At 45.5% G+C, this 18226-nt stretch overlaps 1 protein-coding gene across 2 annotated transcripts in view; it reads right to left on the reverse strand.

Moving 5' to 3' along the window:
* Positions 1-4223: 4223 nt before the first annotated feature.
* LOC138250038 (charged multivesicular body protein 3) overlaps positions 4224-18226 on the reverse strand; it is a 331776-nt gene continuing 317773 nt past the window's right edge. The window contains exon 6 of one of the 2 annotated variants that reach the window (XM_069204412.1): positions 4224-5322. In XM_069204412.1, the coding sequence (XP_069060513.1) occupies positions 5189-5322 (134 nt within the window). In that variant the 3' untranslated portion in view covers positions 4224-5188. The remainder of the gene's footprint in view (positions 5323-18226) is intronic. The other variant, XM_069204420.1, reaches the window with a different exon arrangement.

The following is an 18226-nucleotide window of genomic DNA, read 5'->3' on the forward strand; positions in this document are numbered from 1 at the left end:
CCACCCGCCTCCCCGTTGCCTTTCTGGTCTTACCAAGTAATCCTTGAGTGCGCTCCTCTTGGTCTTCAAGGTTGCAATAGATGTTGTATATATGGATACTTGTATATATTTATATGTATATATATATGTATATATCTTTGTGTATATACATGATTTGCATATATTTGTTGGTAAACAAAAAAAAAAAAAAGAGTTATATTAAATCTACAGCCATTTTATTGCAATGTTGTGTATTTTACAGTGTTATGGGATGTTGCCTTGCTCTTTTCATTGCATTGGGTTGTTGTTCTCATGCACGTAAAAAATGTTGGTACTGACGTCAGCACGTCGGCGAGGACCTCTTATTGCCTGTATGACGTCAGACGGCGTCGCGTGGGCTAGAGTGACGTCCTCGTCGACGTGCAGAGACTAGGAAGAAGATTTCCGTTGAATGCTGGCGCCATGGGAGTATTCATTAGGTGAGGAATCCACAGGTAGCTAATGTATCCACCAGAAAAGTCGTTACCGAAGGTAAGTAACTCGTTCATTTGGGCTTCAGGGAGGAACTCAGAACCATCAATTCCACCCTGGGCACCATCGTAGGGGTGCTGAAGGAAGTACTCAACACTAGGAGGGACACTGTGGCACAACAAGGGGCCCCTGACAATAGCATGCCCACCACCTCCGCCAGTGCTAGTGGACAGGACGCCCCGTCACAGGACCAGCACCCCACCCCCTGCAGAGGGAGAACCACCCCACAAACAGTCCCTGAGATCCAGGACAAAGATAGAGAACGATGCCAGGACCCCCGCCAAGAAATGAGACCACCCTGAATGTCATCTTTCTGTCCCACTTTGTCACCCTGTCCATCCTCAAACTGCCCCAGCTCCACTTCCTATGCCCATTTGGGCAATGCACCTGTGAGACTAATAGACTAGACTCTGCCATGGACATTCCTCCACCATCCCCCCTCACCATTTGACAACCCCCTCCAATATTGAGCACTTCAATAAACACCCTTGAAGCACAAAACAATCTGGAGTCAGTCTGTGATTTCGAAATAGTGTATTAGCAATTACAGTGAAAAAATGCTCTTTCAATTGTAATGTCAACATACCTATGTCACACAGCTCTAGTCCATGAGGAAACAAAGCAGATGTCACACAGTGGGACCCACATCTGTGAAATCGTAAGGGAAAGTGTAAGGAAATGCCTCCTTAGCATGGTTAGTTGCTGCTGGTTAAACGGCATGTTTAATACTGCCTGCTGTATTTCAGGTTTGAATCCTGAACTTCGTAGCCAAGCATGCCTCCTGATTGTGACTGCCGTGTTTACAGTTCTTGCGGCGGTGTCAGTGGAGTCCAGCGCCGAACAGATCTGGTTGTTGGAGATGGCTTGTCCTTCCTCAACCACCTGTTGAGCCCGTTTCTGATATTCTTTCGGCAGATGCTGAATGATATCATTCGTTTCATTCATGGTTGGCCTCGGCTTCGAAAGGCTCTTTCGAGGCTTGGTGGTTTCGACCAGTCGATGTTGACTTTTTTCGATGCCGGTTTCTCGACTCGAGTCGGAAGACTTCGGCACAGTGGCGTCCCCGAGGCCTTTTACTTTTTGGGCTGACTTTGGGGTTGGGTCAGGGCAGACGTACTCACTTTTTGGCCCGCTGTTGCTGGTCTGTATAAGGATACTTGGCGTGGCACGTCGGACAGAAACGGAAGGGGGTCCGGTCCATGAGGCTTCGACGACGGGTGTGGTCGGGCCGACCAAGCCTCAGCTGGGCGCGGAAGTCTCAAAGGGCCGCCGAAGCGGTTGTCTCGTCGGTGCCGATGTATCGATAGAAGATCGTTCCCAAACGCAATAATACTGACGGATTTTCGATGATTTTAATACTTTCCCGATTCGAATCACGGAGCGAAGAGGAACACGTCTGAACCCGATGGTGGAAAGAAAACAATCTAAGATGGAGTCGATGCCCATGCGCAATGGAGCCGAAAGGGAGGAGTCACTCGATCCCGTGACTCAAAAAGACTTCTTCGAAGAAAAACAACTTGTAACACTCAGAGCCCAACACTAGATGGCAGGAACGCAGGAACAGTGCACAGCATGTGTATCTGCAGCTACACATGCCATCGAACATATATATAAATAAAATGATGGACAAATTCTATGTGCAACGAAATAGTAGATTTGTTGGATCAACTTCCTTTTGAGTTTTGTTTTCATATGGCCTCATGGAATTTTCGTGAATATTGCCATTTTGTCATTGTCATTTTGTGTATGATACTTTATTTGTGAGTAGTTCCAAATTTGAGGAACAGCTATGGAGTGAGGTTATAACCATATATAATAGATATATTAAATATTCTAATGCATATATACAATTTTTATAATCATGACTGAGGTATAATATTACTAATAGTGCTACAGCTAAAATATATTTACTTGCAATGGAGAGCCATTTAAAATGAGCATATATGGCAGATACATGCCGACTGTATTTGAATAATTTAATTAGAGTAAATTAAAGACAATATAGGTTGACTATTAGAAATACTATATTAGAAATAACAATTCATATGTTAAACACGGGCAAAGTCAATAGCTTTCACATTGCCAGGAGGGGTGCGGCAGGCCAACAAGTGGAATCCCAGAGCGAAGTGTCTTTGCCAAAGATTACTTTTGGAACTCCGCAGATGAGGTTGATGGCATCCAAGGTGAAGCGAACTAGCCTACCTAATTAGGTGTGTTCCTGTCAGGAAGAAGCAAATCCATCTAAGTGTAGGATATTAGTTGCTGGCTTTGTGTAGTCGTTGGATAAGGATGGGGTGGGAGACTGTGCAGGAGGCTGTAGAAAGATCCAGTAGGATAAGGGGCGTGGTGTCTCCTGTCCATGATCATGTGGATGTCGTCCGTGGTGGCAAAGATGGCGATCTTAGTACTGTGGTGGGGCCTGAATCCGAATTAAGTGGTGGTCGCCAGACAAGAGACCACATTTTGATACATCTGAACCTTGTGCATACGAAAGTAAAGGGTATTAAATCTGTTTAGAACAGCAGCAGAGTGCCATTGTAGAGATAAACTGTCACAGAGGTTATCATTCTAGTTCTTTATTAGACCAAGACTGTGTGGGTCCAATAATACAAGAAACAAGAAGGGGAAGGGTTCAGCTCCTAACCCAAACAATGTGTGCCTTAGTGCTTGTAGGGGACTGTGGAAAAACTCACACATTACGAATGTGGCTTCTCAGAGCTAGTAAGAGGGACATGACTTAGAAAGGAAGGGCTGAGGTGTGGGGGAGATCAATAGGTGCAGTTTCAAGGGTTGCTGGTAACAGCTTAGTTTAGGCTACAGGATGTTTATTAGTTGACAGCTTACAAGGCCAGATGTGCACACTGTGAACACCGTTTTGTCAGACAGCACGCGGTCCATGAAGCAGGGTCCTCTTGAAGCATCTGTGAGACACCAGCTGCCCGTCTGGGGACAATACTTTCTGTTCCACCAGGTAGATGTCATAATTTGCATTATAAAAACACTATGCCATGCTAAGCCTTTTGATCCTAAATTGTCAATACAACAAAAAATAATCAGCAATGCCTTTAATCAAAGCTTGGAGCCAAATTTAAGTCAATGGGAAGTAAGGCAAGAAAATGCAGAATATAAATGATCTAATTTTAGTGGGAGCTGGAGGATCAAAATACCCGGGCATCCTAGTCATCTAAAAGCAGATAAGGACATTAGACATATTGATCATACTCTGGGGCGGAGCACGGTGAGCCATAATTGTATAACAGGCAGGTAGGTAACATATGCTACTGAAAAACGTAATAGCCAGTAGCTGCATATTTGGGCTGTGTTGAGCGTATGATTAGAGTTCTGGCATTACCGTCAATTTCAGTCCTTTATCCCCCATCCCCTTCCACAGATACTGTTCCCTGCAATTACACTTTAGCCCTTTCCAAGCATCATCTTAAACACATACACATTAGTTTGCCACTCTTATTTTTAGGACAATGAAGGAGGATTTTAGTATAGAAAATTTGAAAAAAACAGAAAAGTGTCTTCAGTGAGAGCCAACCGTGTAATAACTATTACACTTCTACTTGGGAAAACCATTTTAATTTCATAGATGGAAAGTTAACGAACTAAGTTAGGCAGCAAGATGAACAGGGTTCATTTCACTTCTTTTAAAAACAGCCCTCCTTGGGACACTTTGCATTCTCAGAGTAAAACAGAGCAAACAGACATGTATTTAAATCACAACTTTATTTAAAATCCGTTGTAGTGTAGTCAAGGACAATATACACAAGGCATCCAGCATAAAGGGAGTTCCAGGGAAGGTTTAAATGGGCACGTTTTGAAAATATTTACTTGACTTAAGAACATTTTTTTTAAATAATGTGAATGTCTTTTTTCAGCAAAAATCTGCACATACTTTAGGCAACGGTAAAGGTGCATGTAATAAGATCTTGCTAGAAAAATAAATACGACCAGCTTCCTCCAATATTTACTGTGGAGAACCCAGAAACCAGGCAATACAAAATAAGAGTTTTAAAAAAAAAATTAAGTGTGTGTTATGTTCCAAAAATCTAAATCCTTGCCCTGCTTTTGGAAACATAATCCCAGCCACAGACAAATAATTAAGAGTGCGAGGTTTAAAAATAGAAGTTGTCTCACGTAATTTTCCAAGACCAGTACACTTGCTCCTACGATATATCTAATGTGAAAAATGTTGGTATGGCGACAGGCTAAAAAGCGAAAAAAAAGAAAACTGTTCAGCAAAACTAAACCCGTTATGTGGTTATAGTCAGTGGAAGAGGCATTAGAATGTGGCATCAATTTTCGTGGGTCACATTTCATTTTTTGGTAAACTAGTCTGAATCTGGTTTCGGGATCTGGTGCTTCTGTTAGGGGTAGACACCACTTCTAACTTCCAGTTGGGGTACCATATTGCATAGCTACTACACCAGCATTTTACAGTGGCGATCCAGAACGTATTCTTGAATATGTGATTTACAATCTTGCAAAGCAACACAGTTGCCATTTTAGAAAGCAAACCAACAGAAAAAAATCGAATATAATGAAATATCATTAGACAAAAAAATATATGTAACTCCAAAAAAACGTTTGCAAGGTTAATATTTAGAGTTACCACTCTGTTGCAAAAAGCAAAACAAATCGAGCACTGTACAGGCAGGTCACAACCCCTTGCTTAGCTCCGCAGGGCAGCTAATCGGGACTGCATGGCTTCGATGTCTTCCTCATCTTCGGATATAGCAGCAGCCCCCTCCGGTTCCACTTCTGGGAGTGCATCTGTGACCTTGTTGGGAGCTTTACCCAAGGCCCCTGGAAATAAACAGAACAGACTGCATTAAATATGGCAATACCTAGCATCGAGTTTTTAGACGAATGTAAGGCATTTACCATTTACTTCTAAAGCGATTAAAAGTGGCAGAGGTAAAATGGATGATCATTTACGAAGAATAGGAGAAGCATCAATCAGAATTTTAACAGAAAATTGCACAAGCTAAAGGCATGCGCTTAACAATAGCTTGAATTCAGGAAGGACTACAGCGGTGGTTATCACCCAGTTCTAGGACTCCAGGTAATGTGACTTGTAGCGCTAACAACTGGATGCCTACCAATGCCTCAGCGCTAACAGTGTCTACAGCACAAGGTCAGATGCAGGACTGCCAGGCTCAATCATCCTTTGATACAAGTATGTGTGCATTATATACAGCTTTTCTAGATCTGGAACACAGACTTCCAATGAAAGTAAAATCAATAGCCCATGAAGTAGGTTAACTGCTTTGGGGGTTACACTTCCACTCTAACATCAATCACTTGTGAGACTGTGCACTGGGTGCTGTGATCCCTGCATGCTCCCTCCGGTGCTTCTATAGTATAACAGTGTGGAAGGGCACTCAATGGGAATGGGGATGGGGGTGAAGGATGCAATACAAGTTGGGTCAAGCGCACAAGATGAAGCCTACTGCAACTCCAGGATGGGCTGCTCACTCGAAAAGATTGCCTTAAGGGGCTCTAGTATGGCAAAGCTTTTAGAAGCAATTGGACAGCTCACCAGGTGACATGACAGGTGACTAAGGACCAGTGGCGATTGCAGTGCATCAGTACTCTCCGGAAAGTGGCTGTTGGCAGATATGGCCGTGGCTCCATGGGACTGAGCTCTTGGGCAGCACATAAAAGATCAACTATATCAACCTGAGTGTCTGATGGCCCACAGTGGGTTTGTGGGTCGCTTGGGGGTATGTGGGCCACAGAGGTGGCCAGCCTCTACAGGGACATTTCTAGCCCTTGACCACATTTACTCTCGGGAGACTGGGCATTAGGCTGCAGAGATCAATGGAAGATCCAAGACCAACAAGGAGGAAGGGCCAGCATGGATCCAGTGCCCAGTGCAGCTGGAGAGATGTTAGCCATTCTCCAATGTCACCCCATGATTCCTCTAGCCGATCAATGGAAAAGCGCTCAACACCCCCAAGCCAAGAATGGTTAAACTGGCTTGATACTTCAGTATCTAGGACACACATCACTCAGATGCAGAAGAGGCCTGGGACAGGGCACAGTTAACTAAGACCCGCTTACATGGAGAGGGTGTCTAGGATCCTGGAGTGTGCTTCACCAATGCTGGAATAACAATCATATCCTGTGCCCGGTTGTGGGTGCCCCTATGCTTGCAAAAACAATGGTGGTTGGGTGATATCTACTGCAGGATTTGCTGTAGGCTTAGTCAGCCCCCTGCTGCAACAGGTTGAAATTTTGCGTAGTTTGTCCCATCTCGTTTTCTATCCTGCTCGTGGCAAGCGTGGAGACTGAATGGGCGGGCGAGATCTGCTGCAGGCTGATATGATCCGGATATCAGCCGCCGCCACAGTTTGGAGTGCTACAGGTGACGCTAGGAGGAGATGGCAGTGGAGAAGCAGCAACGCCATTAGAAGGTGCAGCTGGGCCAAGTGCACCAAGCCCTACTTGCAGTGGTGCTACCTTGCTTGTCCAGTGAGTAGTAGTGCATTACAGGAATAAAGAGTATATTTTTTGTACCATGACATTTTGACTGGTGCTCAAATTTGCGGTGGCTGGGTCGGTGGCTTCTCAAAAGAGTGCTACATCCTGAACAATGCCGCAGGACCCAGGCAATAGATGGCCTGGTCAGAGAGCCATGCAGTTCCTGTAACGTTTTGATGCCAATTTCATATTTGTGACCCCATAACTGTCCTTGATTAAATTAATTGAACCGCAGTGCAAAAGGCGCTTGGCTGAGAGTTGATCCAAACTGAAAATGAGCTACAAAGTCTCGAAAGTAGGGCGGATTTTCAAATCAAATGCTAAAAAATAAGAGACAAGATGCGTGGCTACTTATACAACATTTCTAAAGAGTTTACATCTCCTCAAATATTACGAGTAGATAACTTGATCAAACTACCAGAGTAACAAAGCGGGTCATCTACCTGCTTGGTGGGAAGAGAGGACACTCAACTGCTTCTCATTACAGCATTATAGAAGGAGGATGGGACGGTAGTCCATTCACATAATAAAATTAATATTTTCATAAAATATTAGATCCACTTGTACGTCAAGTCATCCCCGCCCCCACCCCCCCATGCACAGAGATCAACTATGGGACCATCTGCCCGCAGCAGGATTGCCAAAACTATAATCAGAACAAAAGTAGACACTGGAGGCCCAGCTCTAGCTGAGATGAGAGCCGCGATCTGCCATTATGAACATTGCAAGTAGCAAGACCTCTGAGTCGATCGGATGGGCTGCCTGCAGAGTTTTACCACAGTGGAAAACAAAACAAAGTGATAGGAGAATGCTGTAATTAATCTCAGTCACTGATGACATGGGTCCCATGTTCACTGTGCCATAGAACTCAAGCGACACCCTAGTGAAGAGACTCAAGTAAGCCAAACCGGTTTGGGGATGACCAGACCAAGACTGATTACAATATGGCTGGTTGGTGTCTGAGGTGGCATGGTGGGCAAACAAATGATGCCCTCAGATATAGCCTCCTGAGTGATTACCAGTGTCTAGGATTAACTCAAGAATTTCACCCACCAGTTATTTTGCTTTCTTCAGTGTGACACCTTAAGTGTGACGGGTATGCAATGATGTGGTCCTTTACTCACAGAGCCATGTGGCTCATGTTATACTGAAGAGGAACAAATAGGAAGAAAACAGCCTGGGTTTGCTTGTGTACAAGAGGGCTGGGCTGGGCAGTTCCCATTTGATCAGGGCCAAGGATGATTGCCTATAAATGGTTCCTGTCTGAGGAGGCATTGTGGGCAAAAGAACAATGGAAAGAAATGCAGTCCCAATTAATTACCAGGGGGTACTTAGATGGGTGGTGGCAAAATATTTTACTAAATGCAGTTTTGCTGCTGTCTTTGCAAGCTATCAGGTCTGTTCTGCAACATACTATGGAAACGCTGGACAGATTTAACATAGTATGAACTGTAGGAGAGGCATGTTTTCAACTACAGACCTATCTGTCTGTTCCTGCAGGCTCCCTCCTGTGTGTCTTGCTCTAATGCGCTAACGCTGGATGTGTTGACTCATTAAAAACAAGACCACCTGGCCTTGCCAATGCTCGTTCCTAACTTAAGCTTGGATAAGAGAGTCATACATGCCAGATCTAGCTGTAGCTAAAACAAAAAAATATCGAACATGCAGACCATGCAGTAAAATCAGGAAGTGATCTGGCAACTCTGAGATTATTTACATCGATCCCTGTCGAGTACAATCTCTTTTAATGAAGCCGAATGTCTCTCCTTCTCTGTATCTCCAGATGAATCTACTATGTATTCAAGAGTTTTTATTGACCCTTAGGATTGGCCAAAGTTTTTGCCTTAAAATTGCCAACTTTCCTACTCCTTTAACCAGCAAATCTTCAAAACTCCTAAGTTCTCAGTGACTTTAACATCCAGGTAGACAACCTAGAATAAACAATAACTCAATTATTTCTGGACTTGCTCGAATCACAGGGCTTAACCAATGGGTCGTTCATTCTACCCATTCACGATGACAAATTGACCTGATCTTCACCTTGTTGATCTTCCTGATCTTCCTTCATACTCTCCTATGATGTGGTCTGATCACAGTGGCATCCTTTTCACCATATATTATCTGGTCTTAAATCAGTAGTTTCAGCTCTGCCATGAGTCAGCTGCAAACGCTCATTTAAGAATAAGAATACAGAATCCCTTTTCTTCCATCTTGATTAATTTCGTTTCAACGTTGAAAATTCAGTCAGTAACTTTAACACCCGGATGTGTTCAGCCTTGTTTAGAAAATGCAGATGCCTTCGCTCTCTGTCTTCTTCTCCATTACATCATTACATTCAGACTCCATGGCTGATCTCAAGAGAGCTTCTAAAACATTAGCAAGAAGCTGCTCCCGACGAACATAAAAAGTAAAGAGAGCCCATCTGTGCTTCCATTTAGCCTGGATAACTGCAACTAACAACTCCTCGAACAAGGTGCTTCGGATTATCAACAAATTCACTAATCCTTCTGCCTGCCAGTCCGATACGCCTTCACTTAATGAGTGTGAATCACTTTCTTCATTTTAAAGATGTAATCTAATTGTAACAGTTTCACTCTTACAGATCCTGCAAATATATCTTTAGAGTAATTTTCTACTTATCAGGCTACTCTACTGACCTCATCTACGAATTTCTATCAAATTAGGAACTCTGTTAGGTTCATGCCTAACCCAAATTTTCCATTTGGTGGCCACTACTCTAGCACCTCATTAACTGCTCTTTTTAGCAGGCTACGGTTCCAACTTTTTGGAAACAAATACTAGTTACTCCTCTACTGAAGAAGTGGTCACTTTGGTCTTTAGTAACTACTGCCAATCTCATCGCAATCTTTTGTGGCCAAACTTGCAGAAGGAGTAGTTAATCATTAGATCATCGCCCTCCTCCAAGCTATTCACGTTCTTGATGACACACAAGAAGCCTCCTGCACATTTCATGGGAATTAAGTAATTTTAGTTGCTGTTATGAATCAACGTACTTGACTTAATGGCCATCTTTGTTGCAGGGTCTCAGACATTCCTAACTTTTAGACTGATTGAGCATGGTCTGGGGGTAAAGCTTTAGGTTGGGTAGCAACCTTTAAGACATACACCTCCAAGTGGCCTAGGAAAAATCCAAACAGCACCTCACTCGTTGGTGGGGCACACAAACATATATCGGTCCACTGGTAGGAATACTGGATGAAGTCTGGATGAAATTACCATGTTTGGGAAAATAAATTCCTAAATATCTGATAAAAGTCACATTCATTGAGATCTCCTTGCCAGGAAATCAGCGTTCGAGAGGTTTGTCACCAACAGAAAGAATCCTTAAGATGTGTACATGTTAAAAACATATGGTTCTAATTTTACATACAGCACAAAGGAGCAACTTAAGAGCAGGTAGCCTACATCGGCATTACACGTGCAGGTGATTTCTAAAAATGGTTAGAGGTCCAAAATGCACTGCACCCAGTTTATCACCTGTTAGCACCCTGAACCTAGTTTTCTATTTATTGCTTTTTTTTAGAGATTTAAATAGCGCACGGCTACCCAAATATGGTTTCCTAGAGTGGTAGGTTAGAAAGCAAATCAGCTTCACAACTCAAACTCTGCCCATTAAAACAGTGTTGTGTTCAGATGTTGCCGAATAGTATTTTTTTCGGGATTAAGGAGGGGGTAGAGTTAGAGGGATTTCCATAGTTTTGGTGCCAAATATCTAAAGGAACACCCTGCCCTCCCTGTCTGGTGCTGCAAATCCGTGGTACCCGAACCATTCTATAACTAGCAGACCTTAAGGATCTAGAAGGACAGTAGGGAGTCGCCAAGTGCCTCAGATAATGAGGTCCCGATTGTGAAAGTGCTGTATAGACAAAGCAAAGTGCTCAAATTGAATTGAATGTGCTGCACCACAGACAGCCACTGGAGGTCCCTTAGCTGAGCAGAGGCACGTGAGTACATAGGAATATGGCCAAAGGGACGTGTGGCTGCATTCTGTATAGAAAACTGATACATGCCTGGGACACCCATGCCCAGAGGAACAAAGTTAGGGTTCAAGCCAGGGCAAGTATATTTTTCTTTGTGAGTGGAACTGAAGGGGATTACCACATTTTAGAAACTAATTGCTAGAAATCTGTCCGCATGTTCTACCAGCCAGCCAGTAAGGGCAAGGAAGGTCAAACTTGTACTAAGGGACTCTTGAGGTCGTTCAAAATTAGAATTAAAAGTTTGTATACTTTCCTAGTCTTATTCCTGGATTTTATATCATGAAATGAACATTGTACCATAAACAGTGATTCTGCCACAATTTGGTGATCCATGCTAATATAACAGAACTGTGTGTGCAAACTACATTCCACTAAGAAAACTCGTAGGCATTTGGTATTGCCTGACACCAGTCATTCAGCGTAATCTTTCCTTGGTTAGCGTTACACGATTTGAGTTTGCCCATTTGAGAAATGTCACTTAATATTGAACACATCTGGCAAAAAAATAAAAACATTTCCACATTTGTAATTATAACTTTAGGCTGCAAAGAGATATCCGTGCAGATTCTACACCCATAAATAGCCCGAAATGTTCTGGGAAAGCCATATAGATTTCAATAGTACACAAAGAGACCAAACAGGTACACTAAACAACCCAAGCCTAATGTTTCTGGCTAAAATCTCCATCTGAATACAGAGTTACTTTGAATACTTTTCCACATGCAGGCTCAGGGGGCATAAACTAATGATGTAGAGTGGAATGTGATTATTAATCGTCACTGTAAAGAAATGGCTCCCTGTTGCAGTTACCCCCCACTTTTTGCCTGATACTGATGCTGACTTGACTGAGAAGAGTGCTGGGACCCTGCTAACCAGGCCCCAGCACCAGTGTTCCTTCACCTAAAATGTACCATTGTATCCACAATTGGCACACCCTGGCACTCAGATAAGTCCCTTGTAACTGGTACTTCTAGTACCAAGGGCCCTGATGCCAAGGAAGGTCTCTAAGGGCTGCAGCATGTCTTATGCCACCCTAGAGACCCCTCACTCAGCACAGACACACTGCTTACAAGCCTGTGTGTGCTAGTGAGAACAAAATGAGTAAGTCGACATGGCACTCCCCTCAGGGTGCCATGCCAGCCTCTCACTGCCTATGCAGTATAGGTAAGACACCCCTCTAGCAGGCCTTACAGCCCTAAGGCAGGGTGCACTATACCATAGGTGAGGGTACCAGTGCATGAGCATGGTACCCCTACAGTGTCTAAACAAAACCTTAGACATTGTAAGTGCAGGGTAGCCATAAGAGTATATGGTCTGGGAGTCTGTCAAACACGAACTCCACAGCACCATAATGGCTACACTGAAAACTGGGAAGCTTGGTATCAAACTTCTCAGCACAATAAATGCACACTGATGCCAGTGTACATTTTATTGTAAAATACACCCCAGAGGGCACCTTAGAGGTGCCCCCTGAAACTTAACCGACTATCTGTGTAGGCTGACTAGTTTTAGCAGCCTGCCACAAACCGAGACATGTTGCTGGCCCCATGGGGAGAGTGCCTTTGTCACTCTAAGGCCAGTAACAAAGCCTGCACTGGGTGGAGATGCTAACACCTCCCCCAGGCAGGAATTGTCACACCTGGCGGTGAGCCTCAAAGGCTCACCTCCTTTGTGCCAACCCAGCAGGACACTCCAGCTAGTGGAGATGCCCGCCTCCTGGACCCAGCCCCCACTTTTGGCGGCAAGTCCAGGAGAGATAATGAGAAAAACAAGGAGGAGTCACTGGCCAGTCAGGACAGCCCCTAAGGTGTCCTGAGCTGAGGTGACTCTGACTTTTAGAAATCCTCCATCTTGCAGATGGAGGATTCCCCCAATAGGATTAGGGATGTGACCCCCTCCCCTTGGGAGGAGGCACAAAGAGGGTGTACCCACCCTCAGGGCTAGTAGCCATTGGCTACTAACCCCCCAGACCTAAACACGCCCTTAAATTTAGTATTTAAGGGCTCCCCTGAACCTAAGAAATTAGATTCCTGCAACTACAAGAAGAAGGACTGCCTAGCTGAAAACCCCTGCAGAGGAAGACCAGAAGACGACAACTGCCTTGGCTCCAGAAACTCACCGGCCTGTCTCCTGCCTTCCAAAGATCCTGCTCCAGCGACGCCTTCCAAAGGGACCAGCGACCTCGACATCCTCTGAGGACTGCCCCTGCTTCGAAAAGACAAGAAACTCCCGAGGACAGCGGACCTGCTCCAAGAAAGGCTGCAACTTTGTTTCCAGCAGCTTTGAAAGAACCCTGCAAGTTCCCCGCAAGAAGCGTGAGACTTGCAACACTGCACCCGGCGACCCCGACTCGGCTGGTGGAGATCCAACACCTCAGGAGGGACCCCAGGACTACTCTGATACTGTGAGTAACAAAACCTGTCCCCCCTGAGCCCCCACAGCGCCGCCTGCAGAGGGAATCCCGAGGCTTCCCCTGACCGCGACTCTTTGAATCCTAAGTCCCGACGCCTGGGAGAGACCCTGCACCCGCAGCCCCCAGGACCTGAAGGACCGAACTTTCACTGGAGAAGTGACCCCCAGGAGTCCCTCTCCCTTGCCCAAGTGGAGGTTTCCCCGAGGAATCCCCCCCTTGCCTGCCTGCAGCGCTGAAGAGATCCCGAGATCTCTCATAGACTAACATTGCGAACCCGACGCTTGTTTCTACACTGCACCCGGCCGCCCCCGCGCCGCTGAGGGTGAAATTTCTGTGTGGACTCGTGTCCCCCCCGGTGCCCTACAAAACCCCCCTGGTCTGCCCTCCGAAGACGCGGGTACTTACCTGCAAGCAGACCGGAACCGGGGCACCCCCTTCTCTCCATTCTAGCCTATGCGTTTTGGGCACCACTTTGAACTCTGCACCTGACCGGCCCTGAGCTGCTGGTGTGGTGACTTTGGGGTTGCTCTGAACCCCCAACGGTGGGCTACCTTGGACCAAGAACTAAGCCCTGTAAGTGTCTTACTTACCTGGTTAACCTAACAAATACTTACCTCCCCTAGGAACTGTGAAAATTGCACTAAGTGTCCACTTTTAAAACAGCTATTTGTCAATAACTTGAAAAGTATACATGCAATTTTGATGATTTGAAGTTCCTAAAGTACTTACCTGCAATACCTTTCGAATGAGATATTACATGTAGAATTTGAACCTGTGGTTCTTAAAATAAACTAAGAAAAGATATTTTTCTACATAAAAACCTATTGGCTGGATTTGTCTCTGAGTGTGTGTACCTCATTTATTGTCTATGTGTATGTACAACAAATGCTTAACACTACTCCTTGGATAAGCCTACTGCTCGACCACACTACCACGAAATAGAGCATTAGTATTATCTATTTTTACCACTATTTTACCTCTAAGGGGAACCCTTGGACTCTGTGCATGCTATTCCTTACTTTGAAATAGCACATACAGAGCCAACTTCCTACATTGGTGGATCAGCGGTGGGGTACAAGACTTTGCATTTGCTGGACTACTCAGCCAATACCTGATCACACGACAAATTCCAAAATTGTCATTAGAAATTGATTTTTGCAATTTGAAAAGTTTTCTAAATTCTTAAAAGACCTGCTAGGGCCTTGTGTTAGATCCTGTTTAGCATTTCTTTTAGAGTTTAAAAGTTTGTAAAAGTTTGAATTAGATTCTAGAACCAGTTGTAGATTCTTAAAAAGTATTCCAACTTTTAGAAGCAAAATGTCTAGCACAGATGTGACTGTGGTGGAACTCGACACCACACCTTACCTCCATCTTAAGATGAGGGAGCTAAGGTCACTCTGTAAAATAAAGAAAATAACAATGGGCCCCAAACCTACCAAAATACAACTCCAGGAGCTTTTGGCAGAGTTTGAAAAGGCCAACCCCTCTGAGGGTGGCAACTCAGAGGAAGAGGATAGTGACTTGGAGGAAAATTCCCCCCTACCAGTCCTATCTAGGGAGAACAGGGTCCCTCAAACCCTGACTCCAAAAATAATAGTCAGAGATGCTGGTTCCCTCACAGGAGAGACCAACACCTCTGAAATCACTGAGGATAGCCCCAGTGAAGAGGACATCCAGTTAGCCAGGATGGCCAAAAGATTGGCTTTGGAAAGACAGATCCTAGCCATAGAGAGGGAAAGAAAAGAGATGGGCCTAGGTCCCATCGATGGTGGCAGCAACTTAAATAGGGTCAGAGATTCTCCTGACATCCTAAAAATCCCCAAAGGGATTGTAACAAAATATGAAGATGGTGATGACATCACCAAATGGTTCACAGCTTTTGAGAGGGCTTGTGTAACCAGAAAAGTAAACAGATCTCACTGGGGTGCTCTCCTTTGGGAAATGTTCACTGGAAAGTGTAGGGATAGACTCCTCACACTCTCTGGAAAAGATGCAGAATCTTATGACCTCATGAAGGGTACCCTGATTGAGGGCTTTGGATTCTCCACTGAGGAGTATAGAATTAGATTCAGGGGGGCTCAAAAATCCTCGAGCCAGACCTGGGTTGATTTTGTAGACTACTCAGTAAAAACACTAGATGGTTGGTTAACTGGAAATGAAGTGTGTGACTATGTTGGGCTTTATAATTTGTTTATGAAAGAACACATTTTAAGTAACTGCTTCAATGAAAAGTTGCATCAGTATCTGGTAGACCTAGGTCCAATTTCTCCCCAAGAATTGGGAAAGAAGGCAGACCACTGGGTCAAGACTAGGGTAACCAAAACTTCCACTGGGGGTGACCAAAAGAAAGGGGTTACAAAAACTCCCCAGGAGAAAGTGGGTGACACTAGAAACAAAGAAAAAGAGTCCTCTGTAGGCCCCCAAAAACCAGAACAGGTGGGTGGGCCCCAAGACACAACCCAAAACAAAGGTGGGTACCAGGGTAAGAACTGGGATGCCACTAAGGCCTGGTGCCACAACTGTAAACAGTCTGGGCACCACACCAAGGACACTTCTTGTCCCAAAAACAAACCCCAGAACAAAATTCCTGGGGTAACCAGTGTAGCCATGGGAGATGACTCCTCAGATGAGGAGGTCTTCCTAGCCTTCAACTGGAAACAGGGCCCAACAGGTGAGTTGGAGATTCCAGAGGGAAGTAGACACTTCCACCACCTACTGGTGAATGGAATCCCAACCACTGCCCTGAGAGACACTTGTGCCAGTCACACTATTGTGCATGACAGGCTGGTGCTCTCAAACCAGTACATCCCAGGTGAGACTGCCAGGGTAAGAGTTAGCCTAGACAGGGTCACTAAGAGGCCTGTGGCTTTAGTGCCCATAGAAGTGGGTGGCACTCTTAGCTGGAGAAGGGTAGTAGTCAGTACAGACCTCCCCCTTGATTGTCTCCTTGGAAATGACTACCCAGAGGTTAGTCAGAGCTCAAGAGAGGAACTGGTCCAGTGCCAGTCCTCTCCCAAGGATTCTGGAAGTCCTGCCTCTGCAGTAAATGCCAGCAGGCCCCAGAAGAAGAAGAAAAGAAAACAGAGTAGGAAGGGTGGACAACCTTTAGCCAAGGTTACAGCAAGCCAAGGAGATTCTGCTCCAGTAGGGGAGAACTCCAAAAATGGCCCTGATAAAGTCCAACCTGACCCACAAGAAGTCCTGGCTAGTCAGGCAACTGTTAAACCTGAGTGGGTGGCTCCTCAGCTAACAGAAGAAAGAGTGGAAGAAGGGTGTTTACTACAAGATGTGGTAACCCCCCACTCTAATACAGCAGACAGGCAACCTGAACCCAAAGAGGCCTGTAACTTAGCCCCTTCCCTTTTAGGTGAAGAGCTAAAGGTGTGGTTCTGGGCACTGACAGCTGTCAGTGGCCTCTGCTGGGTGTTAGCCTTTATGGCTGCACTATCCTTAGCATGGTGGTCTGACCCCATGCCAAATAGCAAGTTAGGCCCCCTGACCCTATTGGTCATGGTGGGGTTACTCCAGCTCTGGGTAACCTCTCTGGGTAAGCTAGGGGTAACCCTGGCCAAGATAAGGTTAGCAGAGGTGGATACCTCTAAGACCAAAACAGAAAGAATGGGTGGAGACATTGAAGAGGCAGACAAGAGGCAATTCAGACTAGGTCCTATCACTGTGGAAGTAGGTCAGTTCCCCAAAGGGAATGACCTGAACAGAAGGATGTAAGGCAGAGTAGGCCCTGCAACTAACCAGCCTATTTCTCCTACTCTTCCTCGCCTGACAGACTAGGAAGACTCTCCCAGCTTGGGCTGAGTCTCCTGGCCTGTGGGCTGGGGGGGGCTTGTGTAAAGAAATGGCTCCCTGTTGCAGTTACCCCCCACTTTTTGCCTGATACTGATGCTGACTTGACTGAGAAGAGTGCTGGGACCCTGCTAACCAGGCCCCAGCACCAGTGTTCCTTCACCTAAAATGTACCATTGTATCCACAATTGGCACACCCTGGCACTCAGATAAGTCCCTTGTAACTGGTACTTCTAGTACCAAGGGCCCTGATGCCAAGGAAGGTCTCTAAGGGCTGCAGCATGTCTTATGCCACCCTAGAGACCCCTCACTCAGCACAGACACACTGCTTACAAGCCTGTGTGTGCTAGTGAGAACAAAATGAGTAAGTCGACATGGCACTCCCCTCAGGGTGCCATGCCAGCCTCTCACTGCCTATGCAGTATAGGTAAGACACCCCTCTAGCAGGCCTTACAGCCCTAAGGCAGGGTGCACTATACCATAGGTGAGGGTACCAGTGCATGAGCATGGTACCCCTACAGTGTCTAAACAAAACCTTAGACATTGTAAGTGCAGGGTAGCCATAAGAGTATATGGTCTGGGAGTCTGTCAAACACGAACTCCACAGCACCATAATGGCTACACTGAAAACTGGGAAGCTTGGTATCAAACTTCTCAGCACAATAAATGCACACTGATGCCAGTGTACATTTTATTGTAAAATACACCCCAGAGGGCACCTTAGAGGTGCCCCCTGAAACTTAACCGACTATCTGTGTAGGCTGACTAGTTTTAGCAGCCTGCCACAAACCGAGACATGTTGCTGGCCCCATGGGGAGAGTGCCTTTGTCACTCTAAGGCCAGTAACAAAGCCTGCACTGGGTGGAGATGCTAACACCTCCCCCAGGCAGGAATTGTCACACCTGGCGGTGAGCCTCAAAGGCTCACCTCCTTTGTGCCAACCCAGCAGGACACTCCAGCTAGTGGAGATGCCCGCCTCCTGGACCCAGCCCCCACTTTTGGCGGCAAG

The sequence above is a fragment of the Pleurodeles waltl genome, chromosome 1_2 (assembly GCF_031143425.1).
Source record: "Pleurodeles waltl isolate 20211129_DDA chromosome 1_2, aPleWal1.hap1.20221129, whole genome shotgun sequence".
In the NCBI taxonomy this organism is placed as follows: Eukaryota; Metazoa; Chordata; class Amphibia; order Caudata; family Salamandridae; genus Pleurodeles; species Pleurodeles waltl.